This window comes from Dromaius novaehollandiae, chromosome 1 (assembly GCF_036370855.1).
Source record: "Dromaius novaehollandiae isolate bDroNov1 chromosome 1, bDroNov1.hap1, whole genome shotgun sequence".
Taxonomy (NCBI): domain Eukaryota; kingdom Metazoa; phylum Chordata; class Aves; order Casuariiformes; family Dromaiidae; genus Dromaius; species Dromaius novaehollandiae.
In genome coordinates this window covers 86697685-86719814 of record NC_088098.1, presented here as the reverse complement: position 1 = coordinate 86719814, position 22130 = coordinate 86697685, and the positions used below count along the sequence as shown (strand labels likewise).

Here is a 22130-nt window from a genome sequence, read left to right as displayed (position 1 = left end):
AGAAGTATAGATCACCATCATCTATCAGAATCTTAGAAGCAGACAAAACAGCCTGTTTTGTGGAACCTTCCCATGGTGTGGAGGAGATAGAGAACAACTAGAAATTAAAGAGCTGCAAACAGCTGTATTACTTATGATAAAGCTGAATTTTTTTTTTGCTTTTGTTTCGATAGTTAAAATGAATATTTGGTATGAATATTTGTCTTCCTCAGTTATCTGATAACATATGCTTTAGTTTACCCTTAGAAGTTCCAAAGTAATTTTAGTTATAGATTCTTGATTTTGTCTTCTATACCTGACCAAAGTGTGACTGTAACTCAGTCCTTTCCAGACAGAGAGCTCTTCAGTGACTTGCCCTTAATTACCTGCAGCCCCAGAAGAACTAGAATTATGGGCAGTGGTTATACTTTTGGAGAACAGTGGTTTTTGCAGATGTTGATTTATTAAGAAGCTATATTTATGATTTGCACATCTTTTTCAATCCACTCCTCATTCTCATGATTTTTATGGACAGCTCTTTATTCACAGAAAATGTATTAATTCAGTTCTCCAAAGAGCAGTGTAGTCTTACCTCGAGTCTATTCTCCAAAGTAGACCAAGTTATTGGCACATCATAAAAACACCAGTTTAATAATGAAAGAGGGGATAAGGTTAAAAGCGAGCTCTCTAAAGACAACATACGGATTTCAAGTTGTTTAAAAGAGAAAAGAAAGATTTCTTACCCATTACTGTAAGTTTTGTGCCATTGCCCAAAGTCACCTTATTGTTGTTCACAGTGACAAAGTGTTGTATTACAAGCAAAGAAAAGGGATGCACTGCTGGTGACTTTATTGAGCAGAAGCTTAAACAATGTTTACTATTTCTGGAATCCCAAAGATGTCCTCAATCTCTGTCTAGAGGGCTTTCACAGCAAACCGTCTTGAATTCCCACTGTATAATCTTCAGCATTTATAAGAGCATTTTTCAGAATTTATTGATACTTATTTTTATTGTCTATGTTTTACCTCAAGTTATTTCACAACCATTCTCTAATCTCTGGGTTTTCCCATTGATACCACCTGCTATTCCAGTTTTGCAGAAGTAGAAACTGTACAGAAGTACCCAAATTGGTAGAAGCTATCAGTGTCTAGAAATATAATTCCGTTATAACTCGAGCTTCCTGACTCTCAGTCTTGTACTCTAAACATTAGAGTTCCTTCCTTTCTTTAACCGGTAGGGTTAAATAACCAAATATTACTTGCTTTCTGACTGTCATGGTCGCATGCTCTGTTCACATGGGTGGTTCACCTTTGTGGCACTGAATTAAAACACTCATCTGTTTTCCCTTCACTGGCGGGTCAGCTGTCTTGAATTCTCATGCAGAACCCCATCCGATTCACCGATAGTTTAAAAGTAATCCACACAAGCAGAGCCCAGAAGAGTTAGTCAGATGGTCTCACACAAATCCTTGATATCCATTATGAACTGCAGTGAGGCAGTGCGGTGAATGGTCAGAGAGAAATATTGGACTGACAGCTATGATAGTCAGCCAGTGGACACTGGAGACTTATTTAAGTAAGAAAAGCCCAACACTATTTTACACTGAGGCTACTATTGCCTCTTTTTTGGCAGCTGATGCAGAAAGCAGCATTCTGACAGGTACTGGCTACATTTCAGAACCCTTTTTGTAACACTTTTGCCATGTTAATAAAGAATCATTTCTTGTTCTTTAGCAAACCATTATTACAACAGAAAAATACTGTCTGCTTCACACGCTCCGACAGGTTTTAGGTGCATCTCCAGTGAACCTGTTTTTCTGAAAATTATTTCAAGGTCACCCCAGAATCTCCTGCCTTGTCTTCTAGAGAGGATAGGTTTCCAGTTCTCAGATGATGGAAGGTAGCAGAAGTGATTCCCATAATAGTAAGTCTGTCAAGAGAAACCAAGATAGAGCATGACCATGATGCTGCAGAGTGCTCTGCATCTGTCTTAACACACTTTCCCACAATGCTTAAACACAAAGGATTTTTTGTAAAGGCCTTCTGGGGGAATGTATCACTGTGAGTCCCCTGTCCCCACAATGATGCAACATCGTACAAAAACAACCCAATGCATAGCTCTGCTCTCCCATTTTGTCACACAGCCACCATGAAAGATTGTCTTGGAAACCACAGGCCACTTCCTTCCTCTGCCATTGCTGGAGGAAGTGCATATATTTCTGTTATAATCTGATTACTTCTTAGTGTATTCATTATCCCTGAATTTATACGCCCAACAGGAATATTTTTTTCTATAGATAAAAAGGCAGTGATACATATTTTTAATTGTTTTAGCTGCTTTTATATGTAGTTATTTTTCACTTGGTAACTTCATGGCAGTATTAATGCTGTTTTCCTTCCCACTCTTTTTCCTTCTGCCCCGGGGATGATAATCAGCCAGAGCTCAAGCCTGCAGTAGCTGGTTTTCACTAAGGGAGATTTGCTTTCTGCAGACTGCAGCTCCTTTTGCAGCCTTGTCTGATCATGAATATCCTCTATGGTCTGTTCCGTGCTTGTCACAGATGCTCCAAAAGGGAGGCAAGTAAGATGCTGAGCTCTTGAGACTGTATTCCTCTGTCTGCTCTGCTACAGGAAGCAGAAATACGAGCTTTCCCCAGGTCCCCTGTGGCACTGACTATGAAAAGGTTTCATCTAGGAGTAAGAGTGTGCCTTCATTATATAGACTGTCTAAAGGGTGTGGGGACTAGGGGTGACAGGTTATAGGATACTTATTTCCCTCCCATATACCATAACTAAATGTGGACACAGAAGTTCATTCTTCCATATAGATTTGTCTACAGAACAGGTATGTTGTGACCCCCAAGAAGGAAAGATTTGTGGCAGTGGGACTGTGGGCACTACCACACACTGAGTCAGTGCAGGAAAGGACAAGTACAAATCCAATTTAGATTTGGGGTACAGGCATTCCATACTGGTGTGTTCTTCTCAAATACAAATTTAGTGCATAGTCAGAAACATGAATGAGTACCTGGAGTAGAAATGCTGTTCATAATGCTTTTGAAGGGTTTCACTTAAATCTGTCTCAATTAAAAAAAAATTATGAATACATGATACAATTCTTTGAAATAAGGTAACTCTCTTACTAGGAAAAAACACAAATGATTTTCTCCTGTTTTCAAATATCACAGAAGAACCTAGAAGTTCTGTTAAGCTGGGAACAGCTGTTAGGGTCTCAGGTAAGTGAATGAGAAAGCCAGATCAAGTTGTAACATTTAAGATAGGAGTGCAGAAGGCCATTGAAGATGTTGTGCAGGTGATCTCAGCTTGCCCTGCAATACCCTCTGTTCTACAACAGCAAAATTGTATGCGTAAGTCCCTAATTATAGGCATTTGTCTTTGTTTAGATGGAATTATAAACCTAGATATTTATTTTTTAATATTTGTCAGTCTGGATCTGCATAAATAATAATATTTGCCTGCTTGGTCTCAGTCTGCCCCTGAACTCATAGTGTTTTTTCAGGGTCTAAAGCAGTTCCATCCCAATCCTTTTAAGACTGTCTCCTTCAGCAGTCTACAGCTCAAGTCAGGGTCCTTACTGTCACTTACAAGCCCTCTCATATGTCGTGTCTTTCATTTAGGATGATGCTCCATGGAACAAGCATATCCCCTCCTCTGTTTCTATTTAATTTTGAAGGAGTGTTTCTGGGTGATGCCAACAACTCCTCGAATGTGATTTTCAAGAGATTATTTCTGAGAAGTGCCAGCAGAGAGCAGTCTTGTCATATGTTATTGTGCATCTATAGCTAGGCAAAAGGAAAGGCTTTACAGGTCACAAATTCAAAAGGGTGAGAGGGAGTGAAGAAGGAAAAGGCAGTTCCTTGTTTTTTTTTCCTGTCTCTTATGGGACATTTCAAGATACTTAAAACTTCAGTCAACAAGGAAAGGCAAGCATGTAGAACTGAGAGACATTTAAGGTCATCTTTCCTAAAAATGGTAGTATTTCAGTTGGGGAAAATTCACAGGAAAGTAATGATGGCAGTCCTGGCTTCTCCTCTAGAGCTTACAAAGGAAACAGGCAGAGAGAAACAGGCAAAAACACGGAGAAGCCCTGAGATTTACAGGCTTGTTTTATGGCCATTGGGATGTACCTTTCTTATACTTTCAGTACATCTGCCCATGAATCCTTAGAATTAAGCAGCAGCTCCTTTTCAGGGCATATCTATGTTACACAGTGGAGCACAGACAGCTTATACTTCTTAGCTGGGTAAGGAAACAGTTTTCTCATTCCAAGACTGACAAGCTTGACTTGCTGAAAGATGAAGGCAGCAGCAAATGGAAGTAGCTAGAGGGGAAATCACTGGAGAGTTTGATTTGGTCATCCTGAAATTGCAGGAAGGGTTTCCTACCACAGCAGCAACTGCTGTATCTCAGGCTTCCTGTGGGGCAGAACTGATAGAGATAAACAAGACAGATAACCTTGTTTCACTGGTCCTGCACAGGCATAGGCTTTGGAGCAGAGGATGAGCATTTGGAATGCAATATTGTTCTTTAGTGAAACAACTTAGGCACAGATCAATGGCCTCTGACAAGAAGCTTGAGTAAACACATGCTGGAAGGTAAGAGAAACAAGGGGAAGAAAATAAAGGAATCATACATACCTAGGATGATATAGCATCGTTATCTGCATAGGGATGTGACTTTAGGTATCCTCTCCTGCCATCATCTCATCTTTTGAGTAGCCAGTGCTATCTGCATACTGCAAGTAGGCTGTTATTGGCAAACTGCTCCCTCCTTCACTGCTATTCATGATGAATATACAGAAGCTTACACAGATGTGTCTGAGATGTCACTGTGGAGCATCTGAAACCCTAGAGATCAACCCACCTTGCTATAAGTAACTTTGACTATGGTTTCTGTAGCTACAGCTTCCCCACCTTCCTCTGCAGCAGAAAGAAAATGAGAATAAATATGAGGACAGGGAGTGAGACAAGAACAAGGAGCTACAAATAGCTGTTTCATGAGAAACTCTTCAAAGAACTGCAATATGCACAATGCCACTTCAAGCTGTTAAAAGAAGCATTGTCTAGGAGAAAACCTAGAAGTATCTCAGAATGGAATGGGGTACTGAGGCTGCAGGACTTTAAGATGGCAAAGGCCATTAGAGATCTGTGTGGATTTCTACAGCCACCTGGAAACTGCACAGGTATTACCAATCAATAGCCAGCTCATTAATTTGCAGTACTTTGAGGGCTACTGATAAGCTTGTTCTCATAAGGCTTTGCAATTCCATTTTTCACTCCAAACTAAACATGCTAAAGAGCTGAGAAATAGAAAGAGACTCTTCTCTGTCTTGTTCCTAGAGCGATAGAAAACTCTTTTTTAATATTTATGCAAGAAGGCTGAGATTAGACAGGGATACTATGGTTTTCAAGAATTTCATTAAAATAGAAGACCCCCCCCCCCATGCACACACCAAAATCATCCAAAGGACAATCCCAAAGTTACCAACATGATTTATATGCCCCAAAGACTATAGCATAAAGTAGTTTTCCTGTTCTCCATAAAATTTGCTCTTTGGAAGTCCTTCACAGAACATTCAGATGACCAGTAATAATCCCTAGATAAAAAAGGAGTAAAGACGTTGTTCATCTTTGCGTAGGTGGAAGGGATTGAGCAAGTATGCGAAAGGCAGGAGAGAGGAAGGAACTTGGCGTCTCTGCTATGTGAGAGTAAATGCTCACACAGCACTTCCCTGCTGTGTGACTGTAGCCTGATCTGAACAGTGAGTAGAAAATAATGGATCAGAGACTGTTCCAAGGGGCTCCCTGGGAGCAGATGAGCGCTCCCTGGGAGCTTGGAGTGGTGTGCCATATGCTTTGCTGAGCAGCTACTGGAGTAGGAAAAGCTACCAGGGCATGAGCAAGGGCGCCTGGAGTGATACACAAAGCTCTGAGTCTTACAGAAATGTCTGTAGCGGACTGGAGTAAGTCAGGAAAACAACCAAACCTAGCCTTGTTGGTGTCCCTCTGGTGTTCAGGGTGGGACTACGATGAACACAAGTTTCTATAATGCTCTCAGGTTTCCCTAGCCAAGAAGAGTTCTGCTTTTGTTTCAGTGGTGCTTGGAAGCAAAGTAACATTTATGTAGCCCAGTAAATCAAGAAACTAGGACCCTGGCATGAAATAGAGTGGGCCATCCTGACAGTAAAAAAGTCCCTTACCAGTTTTGAAGAAATAGGGTATTAACAGGAGGATCCTTCATAAGAAGTGCTCCCAGCTGATTCCGTGTCACTGCTCTCATCAGGTGATCTGAGTGCCTTACACTCTTCTATTTTTTACTGTGATCAGCTGCTGTGTTTAACTCCAGTGTATACAGCTTTGCCACAAGATCAGTAGGCAGTAGGCTGTGCTTGCTCCCTGTGATACAATGATACATTTCTGATCCCTACATGCATGTGGAATGGGATGGCCTAAATAAAACCTTCAAAATCAGAGCCAATGCGCCCCCGCCACCTGCTGTGTCCTTGCAGGGCCCTTCCTATAAGGATAGGAAGTCCTTTCTGTGCGGGCCAGTCACTTGCTGAAGATCCCCAGCAGGCTGTCCGTTCCCCACCACCGCAGAGGCTGGGCTATACCTGTGCTTCTGGCTGCAGGTAGGAGCACTGGTCCTTTCCTGAGTTTCCTACCCTTCCCTCCACTACCGCAGTCTCTCTTTGCTGTGTTTTTGCCTCACTGCCTCCTGCCACCAGTCCTCCAGGTGTCCCTCTCTCGCTCCCAAGTGCGGGTGCTCTCAATGGCAGCAGGCCAAACACAAAGAGGCAACCAGCCCCCTTTCCCTCCCGCCACCCCCACCCCCACCCCCACCCCATCCTTCCTTTCTTAGCTGATCTTGCCTCGGTGCTTTACACTGCTGAGGGATGTCTGGCCTTTTCCCTACCTGTTTGCCACTGTTTTCCTTTCCCTAGCAGCTATTCTGTGTCAGGTGCAGGTGCTGGTGGGCCCGGTCCCCCTGTGTGAGGGGGCTCCTGCTTCAGCTGTCCCCAAGGAAGTGAAGGGGGAGGCTGAGGATCATTGGCCACAGGTGGTGCCTGTCTCTGCTTGCTCTTCCACCCCCCATCACAGGTGTAGTGAGCACCATCAAAGCTGTCACAGTGCCTGTGAGAAGGTAATATCACCATTAGCAGGAGCTAGGTGGGACTCTGCTCTGCTGCTGTTAGGATCCAGCTCTGCTCCCTCTCTCAGGAAGAGAGCCAGGAGTAAAGAGAAGGAGGAGTCCAGCTCACAAGACCTCCTAGGTGGTGGTGTGCTGCCCTGTCCCCTTGCCTGCCAGCCCAGCAGCTCTAGGGCGCAGCTCCCAGTGCACGTACCTAAACCGGAACAGGCAGGGAGGGAAGGTCTGGGAGGAGCTGGTGTAAGGGCTGCGGGGAGCCCCACTTGTGTAGAGTGAGCTTCCACCCCCAAAGGAGATATCTGTAAGGCTCTTAAGTATGTTTTTATTTGTGCTATTATCTTCTTGAGAGGAGAACGATGGGGCAGGAGGGCAGTGGCCAAGGAGGCGGGTGGTCATCGATGCATCAGTAGGCTGCAATGGTTTCTTGGATCCAGCTGACATAATTGCAGACCTTGGTGTAGACGCCGGGGTAGCCTTTCAGAGCACACCCAATTCCCCATGACACGATCCCCTGGAGTGCCCCGTCGCACACAACTGGGCCACCCGAGTCACCCTGGAGGGAAAAAGTTAGAAGCATGAGCTGATCTAAAAGCAGAATCTCACCCGGAAAGGTCTTGGCCTGTTACAAAGAACCCAGGGAGCACTGAGGGAGGTGGAGCAGGCCGTGGTATGGGAGCACAGAAAGATACCACCCCTCATCTGCTGACCCGCTCCCGCACCGCCACAGTTTACCGCTGCTGCACTCTGTGCCCAACCAGGTGTGGCTGCACCTGCTGGTTTTGCGTGAAGCCCACCCTGTCTCCCAGCCCTGCTGGAAGGGCACTGCACACCTGGAGATGAGGAAGCCTAAGCACTCTGACGAGCTCTGGCATATGCCACGGAGCCTGAGGCACAAAAGCGTCGGAGCCAGAGCTCTGCCCAGGCACCAGCTCTTACCTGGCATGAGTCTTTCCCACCCTCCAGGAATCCTACACACACCATGTTGCTGGAGATCTGGCCCGGGTAAGCTTTTTGACACGCTTGGTCACTCAGGACTGGAGCTTGCAGACACTGGACAATCTCAGGGTAACTGGCTGCCGGGAGAGCAGTGAAAATTAGGGTTCATCTCGGGACTCAGTACTACCAGTGACGTATGTGCGAGAGCCATCCAGCAAAGCAGGGTGAAGTAAATGCTTGGCCTGCATGAAGAAATGCAAAGCGCATTGTAGGTTGAGACACACTGGCAGGGCAGTGTGGGGAGCTCGGGGCTAGAGGAAGAGAAGGCTGCAAAGCAGGGGTGAAATGTACGTGGGTCTCAGGAATCCGGTGGCAGAGCAGGAGAAGCGTGGCCAGCCACCTGCAACGTGCGCTGATACTCACAGCCACTGCTCACTGTGTTTCCCCACCCCGAAATCAGGCACTCGGTGCCCGCCTCAACACAGGCGCTGGGCAGAGCTATGGCTTGAATGTCGTCGCTGTAGGCCACCGAGGATGCCAGCTTGATCAGCATAATGTCGTTATCAAGGCTTCTTGAACTGTACTTAGGATGGCGAATGATTGCTGCAGAACTCCTGACCACTTCACTGTCTTCCTGCACATCTATGTTGTACTCTCCCAGCCTCACCTGTATATAGCTGCAAAATTAGCAGCAGAGAAGAGCAGCAGTTAGCACCCGGTAGAATGACTTGGTGCCACAAAGGGGACTGGCAGAAACCTGGCAGAGAGCAAGGGAGTGTTGCCCAAGTCAAAGGCTCATGGCGTGTCACACAGCTCTAGGAACTTCATGATTTCATGAAAGACAGAGACTGGAAAGCCTTGCCAGATGGGCATTGTGTCCAGCGGATCCCCAGCTGGCCACCGTGGCAATGGCGTGAGCATACAAGGATCCCTCCAGACACCTAGAACAACGCTTAGGGAAGAGAGCTTAGGTTCCCCATTGCAGGGGAGCAGGATCTGGAAGCTGCATGCTGTCTGCATGGAAGTATGCCCCAGAAACAGGCAGAAACAGATCCAGGGGGAAAGTCTGGGGGAATGAAAAAGAACAAAAGGCAAGAGGAGAAGCTATTGGTGAGCTGCTATGGGGACATGCCGGTGCGCACAGAAAGGTGTGTTAGGATGCATGGAAAAGGATGCTGAGAATGCAGGAACGTTGGAAAGATCCTCTAAGACGGTGGGACTGAGGGCAGCGTGTCTCCCTTGGTTTCAGGTGTACCGTGCATGCCCTGCCACCTTGTCTTGGCTTGCCTTGCTAGGCGCCGTAGCTGCAGATCTGGTGGGTTTGCAAGGTTTGACTAGGATCCACCCAGATACCCCAGTCAGTCCATACTTACGACTTGTAGCAGTGAGCAGCTGACACAACCCATTGGTTGTTGATGAGGGAACCTCCACAGAAGTGATACCCAGCATTCAGGGACACCTGGTAGGGCACTGAACCTACTGGGCAATTGTAGCCTCCCACAATCTTGTCGTCGTCAGCATCCCCCGGGACAGCAACTGGGGGAAAGAGAATTGGTTTTCACAGCGCCGGGTCTGAATCTGTTCTCTTACAGTGTAGCAGCAGGCAATGAGCTGCAGAGCAGTTAGCAAAGGCCAGAAGAGTTTGGAGCGTCAGAAGTCAGTCTTCGCAGTGACTCCTGGGTTCCTTCTGCACTGCTCTGAAGCGCGAGTCTTTGACTGTTACCCCCCTGCGTCAGGAAAAGAACGGAAGAGCAGGAGCTGCCAAAGAACTTCACAAATGAAATGCGCGCATGCTTCCAGTGTATTCCTTCCACGGCACCGCTGGCGTGGGATGTGACAGCTGTGTCGTGGTGAAAGGCCATGGTGCCCATCCGTGTAGGGTGAGAGCTGGAGAAGGGCAAATGCAGCAGAGAGTGTCAGCAGAATTTATAATTTGTTGAGGGGGGACAGGGGGTGAGCAAGAGAGAAGGGAAAGCCCTGTAGTGCAGGAATCTGAGAGAGAGCACGCAGGCTCTGCGGAGCCCGAGGCTGATGTTGGAGCAGAATGTAAGAAAGAGCACATTTGTTGAGACCACTAGAACATCGCAGGCCTGGAGCATGTCTCTGACACGGTCCATGACAGATGCAAAGAGCAGAAGAGGGGGGACCCTTCCCCAGACACGCTCCTGGCCTCCAGCAACTCAGGGACCTGAGGCTGCCAGGTCAGACAGGGGGTGTCATTGAACCTCATAGCCTTCAACGGATTTTTCTCCCACAAATGTGTCGCCTCTCTTTCTGAGGCCGTGTGAACTTTCTGCATCTGCAATACCCTGTGGAAAGGGGTTCACCGCTTTCTTAAAAGAAGAGGAATAATCTTTTGCTTGCTTCCAACCTGCCAAACCTCCCAGCTTTGTTTGATGCCCCCCGGTTCTCGTACAGGAAGGGACAAGAAGCAATCCATCCTTCTCCAGTCTCCCCAGGCCACTCGCAATTTTGTACACCCCGTCATATGCTCCCTCCTCTGTCCCTTTAGGAGGCTGGGAGTCCGAGTCTCTGACACGGGTGGGAATGGGAGAAAAGCGGAGTGTTGGGCCATTGGGGAAAGAGAAATGCAGGCAGAGAAGACAAGGCAAGAGTGAGGTGTAGAGAGAGCTGGAGGATCCGATGCTTTGGAGAACTCACCAACTGCTCCCAGGCAGGAGAGAATCAGGAAGACCTTCATGGCGCCTCTGTCATCAGGCTCTGTGAGATGTACTCTGTGAGGTGGCTTTGGCAAGCGCACCGCTTTATACTCCTGGAGAGCCTTATCTTTGCCAGCCCAGGGTCTCTGCAGCTTTCCCCTTCCCAGGATCTTGCGTCAGCCTGGACAAATTTAGTTCTTTTATCTGGGTACAGTGATGACACAGCTGACTGCGGTACCTGAGCTGGGAAAGTGTATTTCTAGAAACACAAGGTGCCACTGCCTGTCCCCTGACAGAGCTGCCCTGCACCCGTCCCTCCCTTCACCAGCCCTTCTCCTTGCTGTGCCCCTCGAGCCACCAGCATTCAGCATTCCACCGCAGCATCACCGCACTGAATGAGAGAGTTGTTTGCCGCTGGAGATGGAGTTTACTTTTGAAAAGAGCCTGAAAAACCTTGCAGTGGGTCAGTGGCATGTTCACCAGCACTGAGCAGAGGAGGGTAATTACACTTCACGGAAGGCTTTCTCGCCTTCAGAAAAGGGGCAGGGGGAGGGGAGGTGTTCTAACTCAGTCTGAGACCGTAAGAAGAGATGTGATGGCAAGGAAAGCGGTGAGGTCTCCTGTCTGTACTGGCTTTGGATAGCACTGCCGTGAAAGACAGCACCAAGTGAAGACTGGCTTTCCATTTCCAGTTCCAGCGGGGAAAAAATGACCGTTGCAGCACAGAGAAGGCACCGGCAGCCCATTCCCAGAGCCAGGTATATGTGCTAGTACTTCGGGCCCGGTCTAGGACTGTGGCTAGGTCAACAGTGACCGTGTGTGATTCCCATCAGATGGCTCTTCAGTCTTGGTGCATTTAGGGCATGTCGTGCCAGTTTCTTCCGGCTGCCTACGCTGGTGCACCAAGTGTCTTTGGGGCCACCTGCCTGCAGGCAATTCTGTTTACACAAATCTTTCCTTCCTCAGGCTTGCCATCCCAGACCGCTTGCCCAGTCAGTCCTACGCTCATTCTTTCACACTTCTCAAGCCCAACCAGTCCACTCCCGTGCTACCTCTAGTCCAGTTCTCTCTGCTTCTCTGGTGCCAGTTGCCCCTCCTCATCTGTTGCATTTCACCACGCCAGCCGCACTGGCTCCCACAGCCAACCTCCTCCGCAACCTTCCCTGACCATGCCACCTCACCAGCCTTGTGAGAACCTTGCGCTTTTCCCAGTGCCTCCTCAACCTCCCTTTTTTCCCCAAACACTCCATCCCGGTGTCTCACAGCACTGAGGGACTGTCTGGGTTTGGAGACATTTAAATTGCCCTGCGGCAGCCCAATTTACACAGGCTTTACATGTGCACAGACCCTTCCGGGGGGGGGGGGGGGGAGGGGTCTTTCTGGACGCTCTCTACAGATCGTGTGCTAACTTAGGTAATTTAAAGCCTCGTAAATTGGGGGTGGGTGCCTGCTCTAAAGGCAAGGGCTGTGAGAGAATGGAGGTAATAGAGAGCTGAGGTTTCTGACTTGACAAGGCAGCACTATTTCCCTTCCAGCCAGCTCCTAGCAATATAGTTGCGTGCAGCTGATCTCCTGGTTTTCTCTGACTTTCCCTTCTCAGAAGGTGCAGTGTGGCTCACGCTTGCCAGCATCTGGGGTGCCCCTGGTCACTTACATCCATTTCCACCTCACTGTCATGGCCTTCCCAGTCCTGCCCTGGTCCGTGCAGCTATTCTCATTGGCCTCTCCAACCCGACCCTCCTCATCTTCTAGGGGATATTCCTGTTGTTGATCCACAGGAGAGGATCAAGCTGGGGCCAGGTCTGCCTGGGGCTCTTCTAGCAGTGACTCTCAGGGCTCTCTGCAGAGCTGTATGGCATAGACCAGCTGTACAGTGGACATGACTGGCATTTATTTCATCAATAGTCTCAGGAGAGCAATCCGCTTTCCACAGTGGGGGCACTTGAAGCAGGAGGAAGATCTTGGCAACATCAGCAGGCAGAGCAGGCTATACAAAGATGGAGGAGGGACCCCCCCCAGGCACCGTGTCTGTGCCAAGTCCCCTTTCTTATTGCTTGCTGCTGAGCTCCTTCTTCTCCTGCAGCTGACGTACAGGCTGCTGTGGATCTAAGCAGGGGTGGGAAAGAGCTAACCTGAGGCACTGGCATAACGACAAACAAGCTGTCTCTTGACAAAAGAGCACCCATGCTAAACATTTCCCATCCACTTAACAGTGATGTGTGATTAGGTCACTACATTGGGGAGCCCATGCTAGAGCAAAGCAGGAGATGTGACATGCATCGCAAACAAGCATTTTGATGACATAGGTGTGCCATAAGTGGTGGGCCTGTGTATTTCACAGAATGGCCATGGCATGTTGCAAGTCATGCCTTTTGTGCTGCTAGGCGTCCAGACACGCTGTAACCCACCCCTCCCAAACTGAGAATAGAGCAAAATGTCATGTAAAAAACAAAAAAAGGTAACAGGCAAGGAAAGACACGCATGACCAAAACAAACGTGCCATGAGAACTGGAGGGATTTGGCAAAGCTCTGGGAGGCAGTGCCTCACTGCTATGTCTGCCTGAGGACCTGGAAAGAGAGTGCACTGTCAGACGCCTTTATAGGCAGGGCAGCTTTCAGGATGGCTGTCAGTGCCGCTTTAACCTTCTGCTCATATTTCTCTCCTCCCCTCAACTTCCAACACCTTGAGATGTGGCTATCCATCTGCTCCAGTCCAACTCCATCTGCTCTCACTGTTCTTCTACAGAGGCTAAGAGGAGACCCTAAACCAGGAGAGGAAAGGAAGGCACAGGAAGAACTAGCGTAAGGGCTGCGGGGAGCCCTACTCATGTGTAGCGAGCTTTACCTCCCCCCCCCCCCAAAAAAAAAAAAACCAAATCGCTGTAAGTCATAAGAAGGAAATTACCAGCCCAGATGAAATGTAACAGGGCTGTCTTGCACCTCGGCCTTCCGCTCCATCAGCCTGTGAAGAGATCCCAGGTCAGTTCCCGTTGCAAGTGGTTTCAAGAGTGGTTCCAAGCCTGTGAGAGCCTTACACTGAGGAAGCCCCAACTTCTCTCACCATTCATGGCCTAAGAATCTGCCAAAAGGCTTGTGGTTGCTAAAGCTAGCTTTTATCAGGAAAAACAAACAAACAAACAAACCAGCTAACTCAATTAACTTTCCATGTGAACCTAGACACATGCGGGATGGGATGGCCTAAATAAAACCTTCAAAATCAGAGCCAATGCGCCCCCGCCACCTGCTGTGTCCTTGCAGGGCCCTTCCTATAAGGATAGGAAGTCCTTTCTGTGCGGGCCAGTCACTTGCTGAAGATCCCCAGCAGGCTGTCCGTTCCCCACCACCGCAGAGGCTGGGCTATACCTGTGCTTCTGGCTGCAGGTAGGAGCACTGGTCCTTTCCTGAGTTTCCTACCCTTCCCTCCACTACCGCAGTCTCTCTTTGCTGTGTTTTTGCCTCACTGCCTCCTGCCACCAGTCCTCCAGGTGTCCCTCTCTCGCTCCCAAGTGCGGGTGCTCTCAATGGCAGCAGGCCAAACACAAAGAGGCAACCAGCCCCCTTTCCCTCCCGCCACCCCCACCCCCACCCCATCCTTCCTTTCTTAGCTGATCTTGCCTCGGTGCTTTACACTGCTGAGGGATGTCTGGCCTTTTCCCTACCTGTTTGCCACTGTTTTCCTTTCCCTAGCAGCTATTCTGTGTCAGGTGCAGGTGCTGGTGGGCCCGGTCCCCCTGTGTGAGGGGGCTCCTGCTTCAGCTGTCCCCAAGGAAGTGAAGGGGGAGGCTGAGGATCATTGGCCACAGGTGGTGCCTGTCTCTGCTTGCTCTTCCACCCCCCATCACAGGTGTAGTGAGCACCATCAAAGCTGTCACAGTGCCTGTGAGAAGGTAATATCACCATTAGCAGGAGCTAGGTGGGACTCTGCTCTGCTGCTGTTAGGATCCAGCTCTGCTCCCTCTCTCAGGAAGAGAGCCAGGAGTAAAGAGAAGGAGGAGTCCAGCTCACAAGACCTCCTAGGTGGTGGTGTGCTGCCCTGTCCCCTTGCCTGCCAGCCCAGCAGCTCTAGGGCGCAGCTCCCAGTGCACGTACCTAAACCGGAACAGGCAGGGAGGGAAGGTCTGGGAGGAGCTGGTGTAAGGGCTGCGGGGAGCCCCACTTGTGTAGAGTGAGCTTCCACCCCCAAAGGAGATATCTGTAAGGCTCTTAAGTATGTTTTTATTTGTGCTATTATCTTCTTGAGAGGAGAACGATGGGGCAGGAGGGCAGTGGCCAAGGAGGCGGGTGGTCATCGATGCATCAGTAGGCTGCAATGGTTTCTTGGATCCAGCTGACATAATTGCAGACCTTGGTGTAGACGCCGGGGTAGCCTTTCAGAGCACACCCAATTCCCCATGACACGATCCCCTGGAGTGCCCCGTCGCACACAACTGGGCCACCCGAGTCACCCTGGAGGGAAAAAGTTAGAAGCATGAGCTGATCTAAAAGCAGAATCTCACCCGGAAAGGTCTTGGCCTGTTACAAAGAACCCAGGGAGCACTGAGGGAGGTGGAGCAGGCCGTGGTATGGGAGCACAGAAAGATACCACCCCTCATCTGCTGACCCGCTCCCGCACCGCCACAGTTTACCGCTGCTGCACTCTGTGCCCAACCAGGTGTGGCTGCACCTGCTGGTTTTGCGTGAAGCCCACCCTGTCTCCCAGCCCTGCTGGAAGGGCACTGCACACCTGGAGATGAGGAAGCCTAAGCACTCTGACGAGCTCTGGCATATGCCACGGAGCCTGAGGCACAAAAGCGTCGGAGCCAGAGCTCTGCCCAGGCACCAGCTCTTACCTGGCATGAGTCTTTCCCACCCTCCAGGAATCCTACACACACCATGTTGCTGGAGATCTGGCCCGGGTAAGCTTTTTGACACGCTTGGTCACTCAGGACTGGAGCTTGCAGACACTGGACAATCTCAGGGTAACTGGCTGCCGGGAGAGCAGTGAAAATTAGGGTTCATCTCGGGACTCAGTACTACCAGTGACGTATGTGCGAGAGCCATCCAGCAAAGCAGGGTGAAGTAAATGCTTGGCCTGCATGAAGAAATGCAAAGCGCATTGTAGGTTGAGACACACTGGCAGGGCAGTGTGGGGAGCTCGGGGCTAGAGGAAGAGAAGGCTGCAAAGCAGGGGTGAAATGTACGTGGGTCTCAGGAATCCGGTGGCAGAGCAGGAGAAGCGTGGCCAGCCACCTGCAACGTGCGCTGATACTCACAGCCACTGCTCACTGTGTTTCCCCACCCCGAAATCAGGCACTCGGTGCCCGCCTCAACACAGGCGCTGGGCAGAGCTATGGCTTGAATGTCGTCGCTGTAGGCCACCGAGGATGCCAGCTTGATCAGCATAATGTCGTTATCAAGGCTTCTTGAACTGTACTTAGGATGGCGAATGATTGCTGCAGAACTCCTGACCACTTCACTGTCTTCCTGCACATCTATGTTGTACTCTCCCAGCCTCACCTGTATATAGCTGCAAAATTAGCAGCAGAGAAGAGCAGCAGTTAGCACCCGGTAGAATGACTTGGTGCCACAAAGGGGACTGGCAGAAACCTGGCAGAGAGCAAGGGAGTGTTGCCCAAGTCAAAGGCTCATGGCGTGTCACACAGCTCTAGGAACTTCATGATTTCATGAAAGACAGAGACTGGAAAGCCTTGCCAGATGGGCATTGTGTCCAGCGGATCCCCAGCTGGCCACCGTGGCAATGGCGTGAGCATACAAGGATCCCTCCAGACACCTAGAACAACGCTTAGGGAAGAGAGCTTAGGTTCCCCATTGCAGGGGAGCAGGATCTGGAAGCTGCATGCTGTCTGCATGGAAGTATGCCCCAGAAACAGGCAGAAACAGATCCAGGGGGAAAGTCTGGGGGAATGAAAAAGAACAAAAGGCAAGAGGAGAAGCTATTGGTGAGCTGCTATGGGGACATGCCGGTGCGCACAGAAAGGTGTGTTAGGATGCATGGAAAAGGATGCTGAGAATGCAGGAACGTTGGAAAGATCCTCTAAGACGGTGGGACTGAGGGCAGCGTGTCTCCCTTGGTTTCAGGTGTACCGTGCATGCCCTGCCACCTTGTCTTGGCTTGCCTTGCTAGGCGCCGTAGCTGCAGATCTGGTGGGTTTGCAAGGTTTGACTAGGATCCACCCAGATACCCCAGTCAGTCCATACTTACGACTTGTAGCAGTGAGCAGCTGACACAACCCATTGGTTGTTGATGAGGGAACCTCCACAGAAGTGATACCCAGCATTCAGGGACACCTGGTAGGGCACTGAACCTACTGGGCAATTGTAGCCTCCCACAATCTTGTCGTCGTCAGCATCCCCCGGGACAGCAACTGGGGGAAAGAGAATTGGTTTTCACAGCGCCGGGTCTGAATCTGTTCTCTTACAGTGTAGCAGCAGGCAATGAGCTGCAGAGCAGTTAGCAAAGGCCAGAAGAGTTTGGAGCGTCAGAAGTCAGTCTTCGCAGTGACTCCTGGGTTCCTTCTGCACTGCTCTGAAGCGCGAGTCTTTGACTGTTACCCCCCTGCGTCAGGAAAAGAACGGAAGAGCAGGAGCTGCCAAAGAACTTCACAAATGAAATGCGCGCATGCTTCCAGTGTATTCCTTCCACGGCACCGCTGGCGTGGGATGTGACAGCTGTGTCGTGGTGAAAGGCCATGGTGCCCATCCGTGTAGGGTGAGAGCTGGAGAAGGGCAAATGCAGCAGAGAGTGTCAGCAGAATTTATAATTTGTTGAGGGGGGACAGGGGGTGAGCAAGAGAGAAGGGAAAGCCCTGTAGTGCAGGAATCTGAGAGAGAGCACGCAGGCTCTGCGGAGCCCGAGGCTGATGTTGGAGCAGAATGTAAGAAAGAGCACATTTGTTGAGACCACTAGAACATCGCAGGCCTGGAGCATGTCTCTGACACGGTCCATGACAGATGCAAAGAGCAGAAGAGGGGGGACCCTTCCCCAGACACGCTCCTGGCCTCCAGCAACTCAGGGACCTGAGGCTGCCAGGTCAGACAGGGGGTGTCATTGAACCTCATAGCCTTCAACGGATTTTTCTCCCACAAATGTGTCGCCTCTCTTTCTGAGGCCGTGTGAACTTTCTGCATCTGCAATACCCTGTGGAAAGGGGTTCACCGCTTTCTTAAAAGAAGAGGAATAATCTTTTGCTTGCTTCCAACCTGCCAAACCTCCCAGCTTTGTTTGATGCCCCCCGGTTCTCGTACAGGAAGGGACAAGAAGCAATCCATCCTTCTCCAGTCTCCCCAGGCCACTCGCAATTTTGTACACCCCGTCATATGCTCCCTCCTCTGTCCCTTTAGGAGGCTGGGAGTCCGAGTCTCTGACACGGGTGGGAATGGGAGAAAAGCGGAGTGTTGGGCCATTGGGGAAAGAGAAATGCAGGCAGAGAAGACAAGGCAAGAGTGAGGTGTAGAGAGAGCTGGAGGATCCGATGCTTTGGAGAACTCACCAACTGCTCCCAGGCAGGAGAGAATCAGGAAGACCTTCATGGCGCCTCTGTCATCAGGCTCTGTGAGATGTACTCTGTGAGGTGGCTTTGGCAAGCGCACCGCTTTATACTCCTGGAGAGCCTTATCTTTGCCAGCCCAGGGTCTCTGCAGCTTTCCCCTTCCCAGGATCTTGCGTCAGCCTGGACAAATTTAGTTCTTTTATCTGGGTACAGTGATGACACAGCTGACTGCGGTACCTGAGCTGGGAAAGTGTATTTCTAGAAACACAAGGTGCCACTGCCTGTCCCCTGACAGAGCTGCCCTGCACCCGTCCCTCCCTTCACCAGCCCTTCTCCTTGCTGTGCCCCTCGAGCCACCAGCATTCAGCATTCCACCGCAGCATCACCGCACTGAATGAGAGAGTTGTTTGCCGCTGGAGATGGAGTTTACTTTTGAAAAGAGCCTGAAAAACCTTGCAGTGGGTCAGTGGCATGTTCACCAGCACTGAGCAGAGGAGGGTAATTACACTTCACGGAAGGCTTTCTCGCCTTCAGAAAAGGGGCAGGGGGAGGGGAGGTGTTCTAACTCAGTCTGAGACCGTAAGAAGAGATGTGATGGCAAGGAAAGCGGTGAGGTCTCCTGTCTGTACTGGCTTTGGATAGCACTGCCGTGAAAGACAGCACCAAGTGAAGACTGGCTTTCCATTTCCAGTTCCAGCGGGGAAAAAATGACCGTTGCAGCACAGAGAAGGCACCGGCAGCCCATTCCCAGAGCCAGGTATATGTGCTAGTACTTCGGGCCCGGTCTAGGACTGTGGCTAGGTCAACAGTGACCGTGTGTGATTCCCATCAGATGGCTCTTCAGTCTTGGTGCATTTAGGGCATGTCGTGCCAGTTTCTTCCGGCTGCCTACGCTGGTGCACCAAGTGTCTTTGGGGCCACCTGCCTGCAGGCAATTCTGTTTACACAAATCTTTCCTTCCTCAGGCTTGCCATCCCAGACCGCTTGCCCAGTCAGTCCTACGCTCATTCTTTCACACTTCTCAAGCCCAACCAGTCCACTCCCGTGCTACCTCTAGTCCAGTTCTCTCTGCTTCTCTGGTGCCAGTTGCCCCTCCTCATCTGTTGCATTTCACCACGCCAGCCGCACTGGCTCCCACAGCCAACCTCCTCCGCAACCTTCCCTGACCATGCCACCTCACCAGCCTTGTGAGAACCTTGCGCTTTTCCCAGTGCCTCCTCAACCTCCCTTTTTTCCCCAAACACTCCATCCCGGTGTCTCACAGCACTGAGGGACTGTCTGGGTTTGGAGACATTTAAATTGCCCTGCGGCAGCCCAATTTACACAGGCTTTACATGTGCACAGACCCTTCCGGGGGGGGGGGGGGGGAGGGGTCTTTCTGGACGCTCTCTACAGATCGTGTGCTAACTTAGGTAATTTAAAGCCTCGTAAATTGGGGGTGGGTGCCTGCTCTAAAGGCAAGGGCTGTGAGAGAATGGAGGTAATAGAGAGCTGAGGTTTCTGACTTGACAAGGCAGCACTATTTCCCTTCCAGCCAGCTCCTAGCAATATAGTTGCGTGCAGCTGATCTCCTGGTTTTCTCTGACTTTCCCTTCTCAGAAGGTGCAGTGTGGCTCACGCTTGCCAGCATCTGGGGTGCCCCTGGTCACTTACATCCATTTCCACCTCACTGTCATGGCCTTCCCAGTCCTGCCCTGGTCCGTGCAGCTATTCTCATTGGCCTCTCCAACCCGACCCTCCTCATCTTCTAGGGGATATTCCTGTTGTTGATCCACAGGAGAGGATCAAGCTGGGGCCAGGTCTGCCTGGGGCTCTTCTAGCAGTGACTCTCAGGGCTCTCTGCAGAGCTGTATGGCATAGACCAGCTGTACAGTGGACATGACTGGCATTTATTTCATCAATAGTCTCAGGAGAGCAATCCGCTTTCCACAGTGGGGGCACTTGAAGCAGGAGGAAGATCTTGGCAACATCAGCAGGCAGAGCAGGCTATACAAAGATGGAGGAGGGACCCCCCCCAGGCACCGTGTCTGTGCCAAGTCCCCTTTCTTATTGCTTGCTGCTGAGCTCCTTCTTCTCCTGCAGCTGACGTACAGGCTGCTGTGGATCTAAGCAGGGGTGGGAAAGAGCTAACCTGAGGCACTGGCATAACGACAAACAAGCTGTCTCTTGACAAAAGAGCACCCATGCTAAACATTTCCCATCCACTTAACAGTGATGTGTGATTAGGTCACTACATTGGGGAGCCCATGCTAGAGCAAAGCAGGAGATGTGACATGCATCGCAAACAAGCATTTTGATGACATAGGTGTGCCATAAGTGGTGGGCCTGTGTATTTCACAGAATGGCCATGGCATGTTGCAAGTCATGCCTTTTGTGCTGCTAGGCGTCCAGACACGCTGTAACCCACCCCTCCCAAACTGAGAATAGAGCAAAATGTCATGTAAAAAACAAAAAAAGGTAACAGGCAAGGAAAGACACGCATGACCAAAACAAACGTGCCATGAGAACTGGAGGGATTTGGCAAAGCTCTGGGAGGCAGTGCCTCACTGCTATGTCTGCCTGAGGACCTGGAAAGAGAGTGCACTGTCAGACGCCTTTATAGGCAGGGCAGCTTTCAGGATGGCTGTCAGTGCCGCTTTAACCTTCTGCTCATATTTCTCTCCTCCCCTCAACTTCCAACACCTTGAGATGTGGCTATCCATCTGCTCCAGTCCAACTCCATCTGCTCTCACTGTTCTTCTACAGAGGCTAAGAGGAGACCCTAAACCAGGAGAGGAAAGGAAGGCACAGGAAGAACTAGCGTAAGGGCTGCGGGGAGCCCTACTCATGTGTAGCGAGCTTTACCTCCCCCCCCCCCCAAAAAAAAAAAAAACCAAATCGCTGTAAGTCATAAGAAGGAAATTACCAGCCCAGATGAAATGTAACAGGGCTGTCTTGCACCTCGGCCTTCCGCTCCATCAGCCTGTGAAGAGATCCCAGGTCAGTTCCCGTTGCAAGTGGTTTCAAGAGTGGTTCCAAGCCTGTGAGAGCCTTACACTGAGGAAGCCCCAACTTCTCTCACCATTCATGGCCTAAGAATCTGCCAAAAGGCTTGTGGTTGCTAAAGCTAGCTTTTATCAGGAAAAACAAACAAACAAACAAACCAGCTAACTCAATTAACTTTCCATGTGAACCTAGACACATGCGGGATGGGATGGCCTAAATAAAACCTTCAAAATCAGAGCCAATGCGCCCCCGCCACCTGCTGTGTCCTTGCAGGGCCCTTCCTATAAGGATAGGAAGTCCTTTCTGTGCGGGCCAGTCACTTGCTGAAGATCCCCAGCAGGCTGTCCGTTCCCACACCACCGCAGAGGCTGGGCTATACCTGTGCTTCTGGCTGCAGGTAGGAGCACTGGGTCCTTTCCTGAGTTTCCTACCCTTCCCTCCACTACCGCAGTCTCTCTTTGCTGTGTTTTTGCCTCACTGCCTCCTGCCACCAGTCCTCCAGGTGTCCCTCTCTCGCTCCCAAGTGCGGGTGCTCTCAATGGCAGCAGGCCAAACACAAAGAGGCAACCAGCCCCTTTCCCTCCCGCCACCCCCACCCCCACCCCATCCTTCCTTTCTTAGCTGATCTTGCCTCGGTGCTTTACACTGCTGAGGGATGTCTGGCCTTTTCCCTACCTGTTTGCCACTGTTTTCCTTTCCCTAGCAGCTATTCTGTGTCAGGTGCAGGTGCTGGTGGGCCCGGTCCCCCTGTGTGAGGGGGCTCCTGCTTCAGCTGTCCCCAAGGAAGTGAAGGGGGAGGCTGAGGATCATTGGCCACAGGTGGTGCCTGTCTCTGCTTGCTCTTCCACCCCCACTCACAGGTGTAGTGAGCACCATCAAAGCTGTCACAGTGCCTGTGAGAAGGTAATATC

At 50.3% G+C, this 22130-nt stretch overlaps 2 protein-coding genes across 2 annotated transcripts in view; both read right to left on the bottom strand.

The window, feature by feature from the left end:
• LOC135329676 (M1-specific T cell receptor beta chain-like) overlaps nucleotides 1-22130 on the bottom strand; it is a 63438-nt gene that overhangs the window by 6645 nt on the left and 34663 nt on the right.
• LOC112990872 (transmembrane protease serine 9) lies at nucleotides 7451-18330 on the bottom strand. Its single transcript, XM_064505364.1, has 10 exons — nucleotides 18235-18330; nucleotides 16947-17109; nucleotides 15997-16250; nucleotides 15574-15710; nucleotides 15044-15190; nucleotides 10746-10920; nucleotides 9458-9620; nucleotides 8508-8761; nucleotides 8085-8221; nucleotides 7451-7701 (listed from the first exon to the last, which is right to left on the bottom strand). The coding sequence occupies exons 1-10, from the start codon at nucleotides 18272-18274 to the stop codon at nucleotides 7552-7554; spliced, it is 1620 nt and encodes a 539-aa protein (XP_064361434.1). The 5' UTR covers nucleotides 18275-18330; the 3' UTR covers nucleotides 7451-7551.

What these genes read in the sequence shown, in the direction of transcription:
- LOC112990872 (XM_064505364.1), bottom strand. Translation starts at nt 18,274, where the DNA reads ATGAAGGTCTTCCTGATTCTCTCCTGCCTGGGAGCAGTTG. An exon ending in AAACACAGTGAGCAGTGGCT is followed by an intron (nt 15,711 to 15,996) that starts GTGAGTATCAGC and finishes CTCTCCCGGCAG; the next exon opens with CCAGTTACCCTGAGATTGTC. An exon ending in GTGGGAAAGACTCATGCCAG is followed by an intron (nt 7,702 to 8,084) that starts GTAAGAGCTGGT and finishes TTTTCCCTCCAG; the next exon opens with GGTGACTCGGGTGGCCCAGT.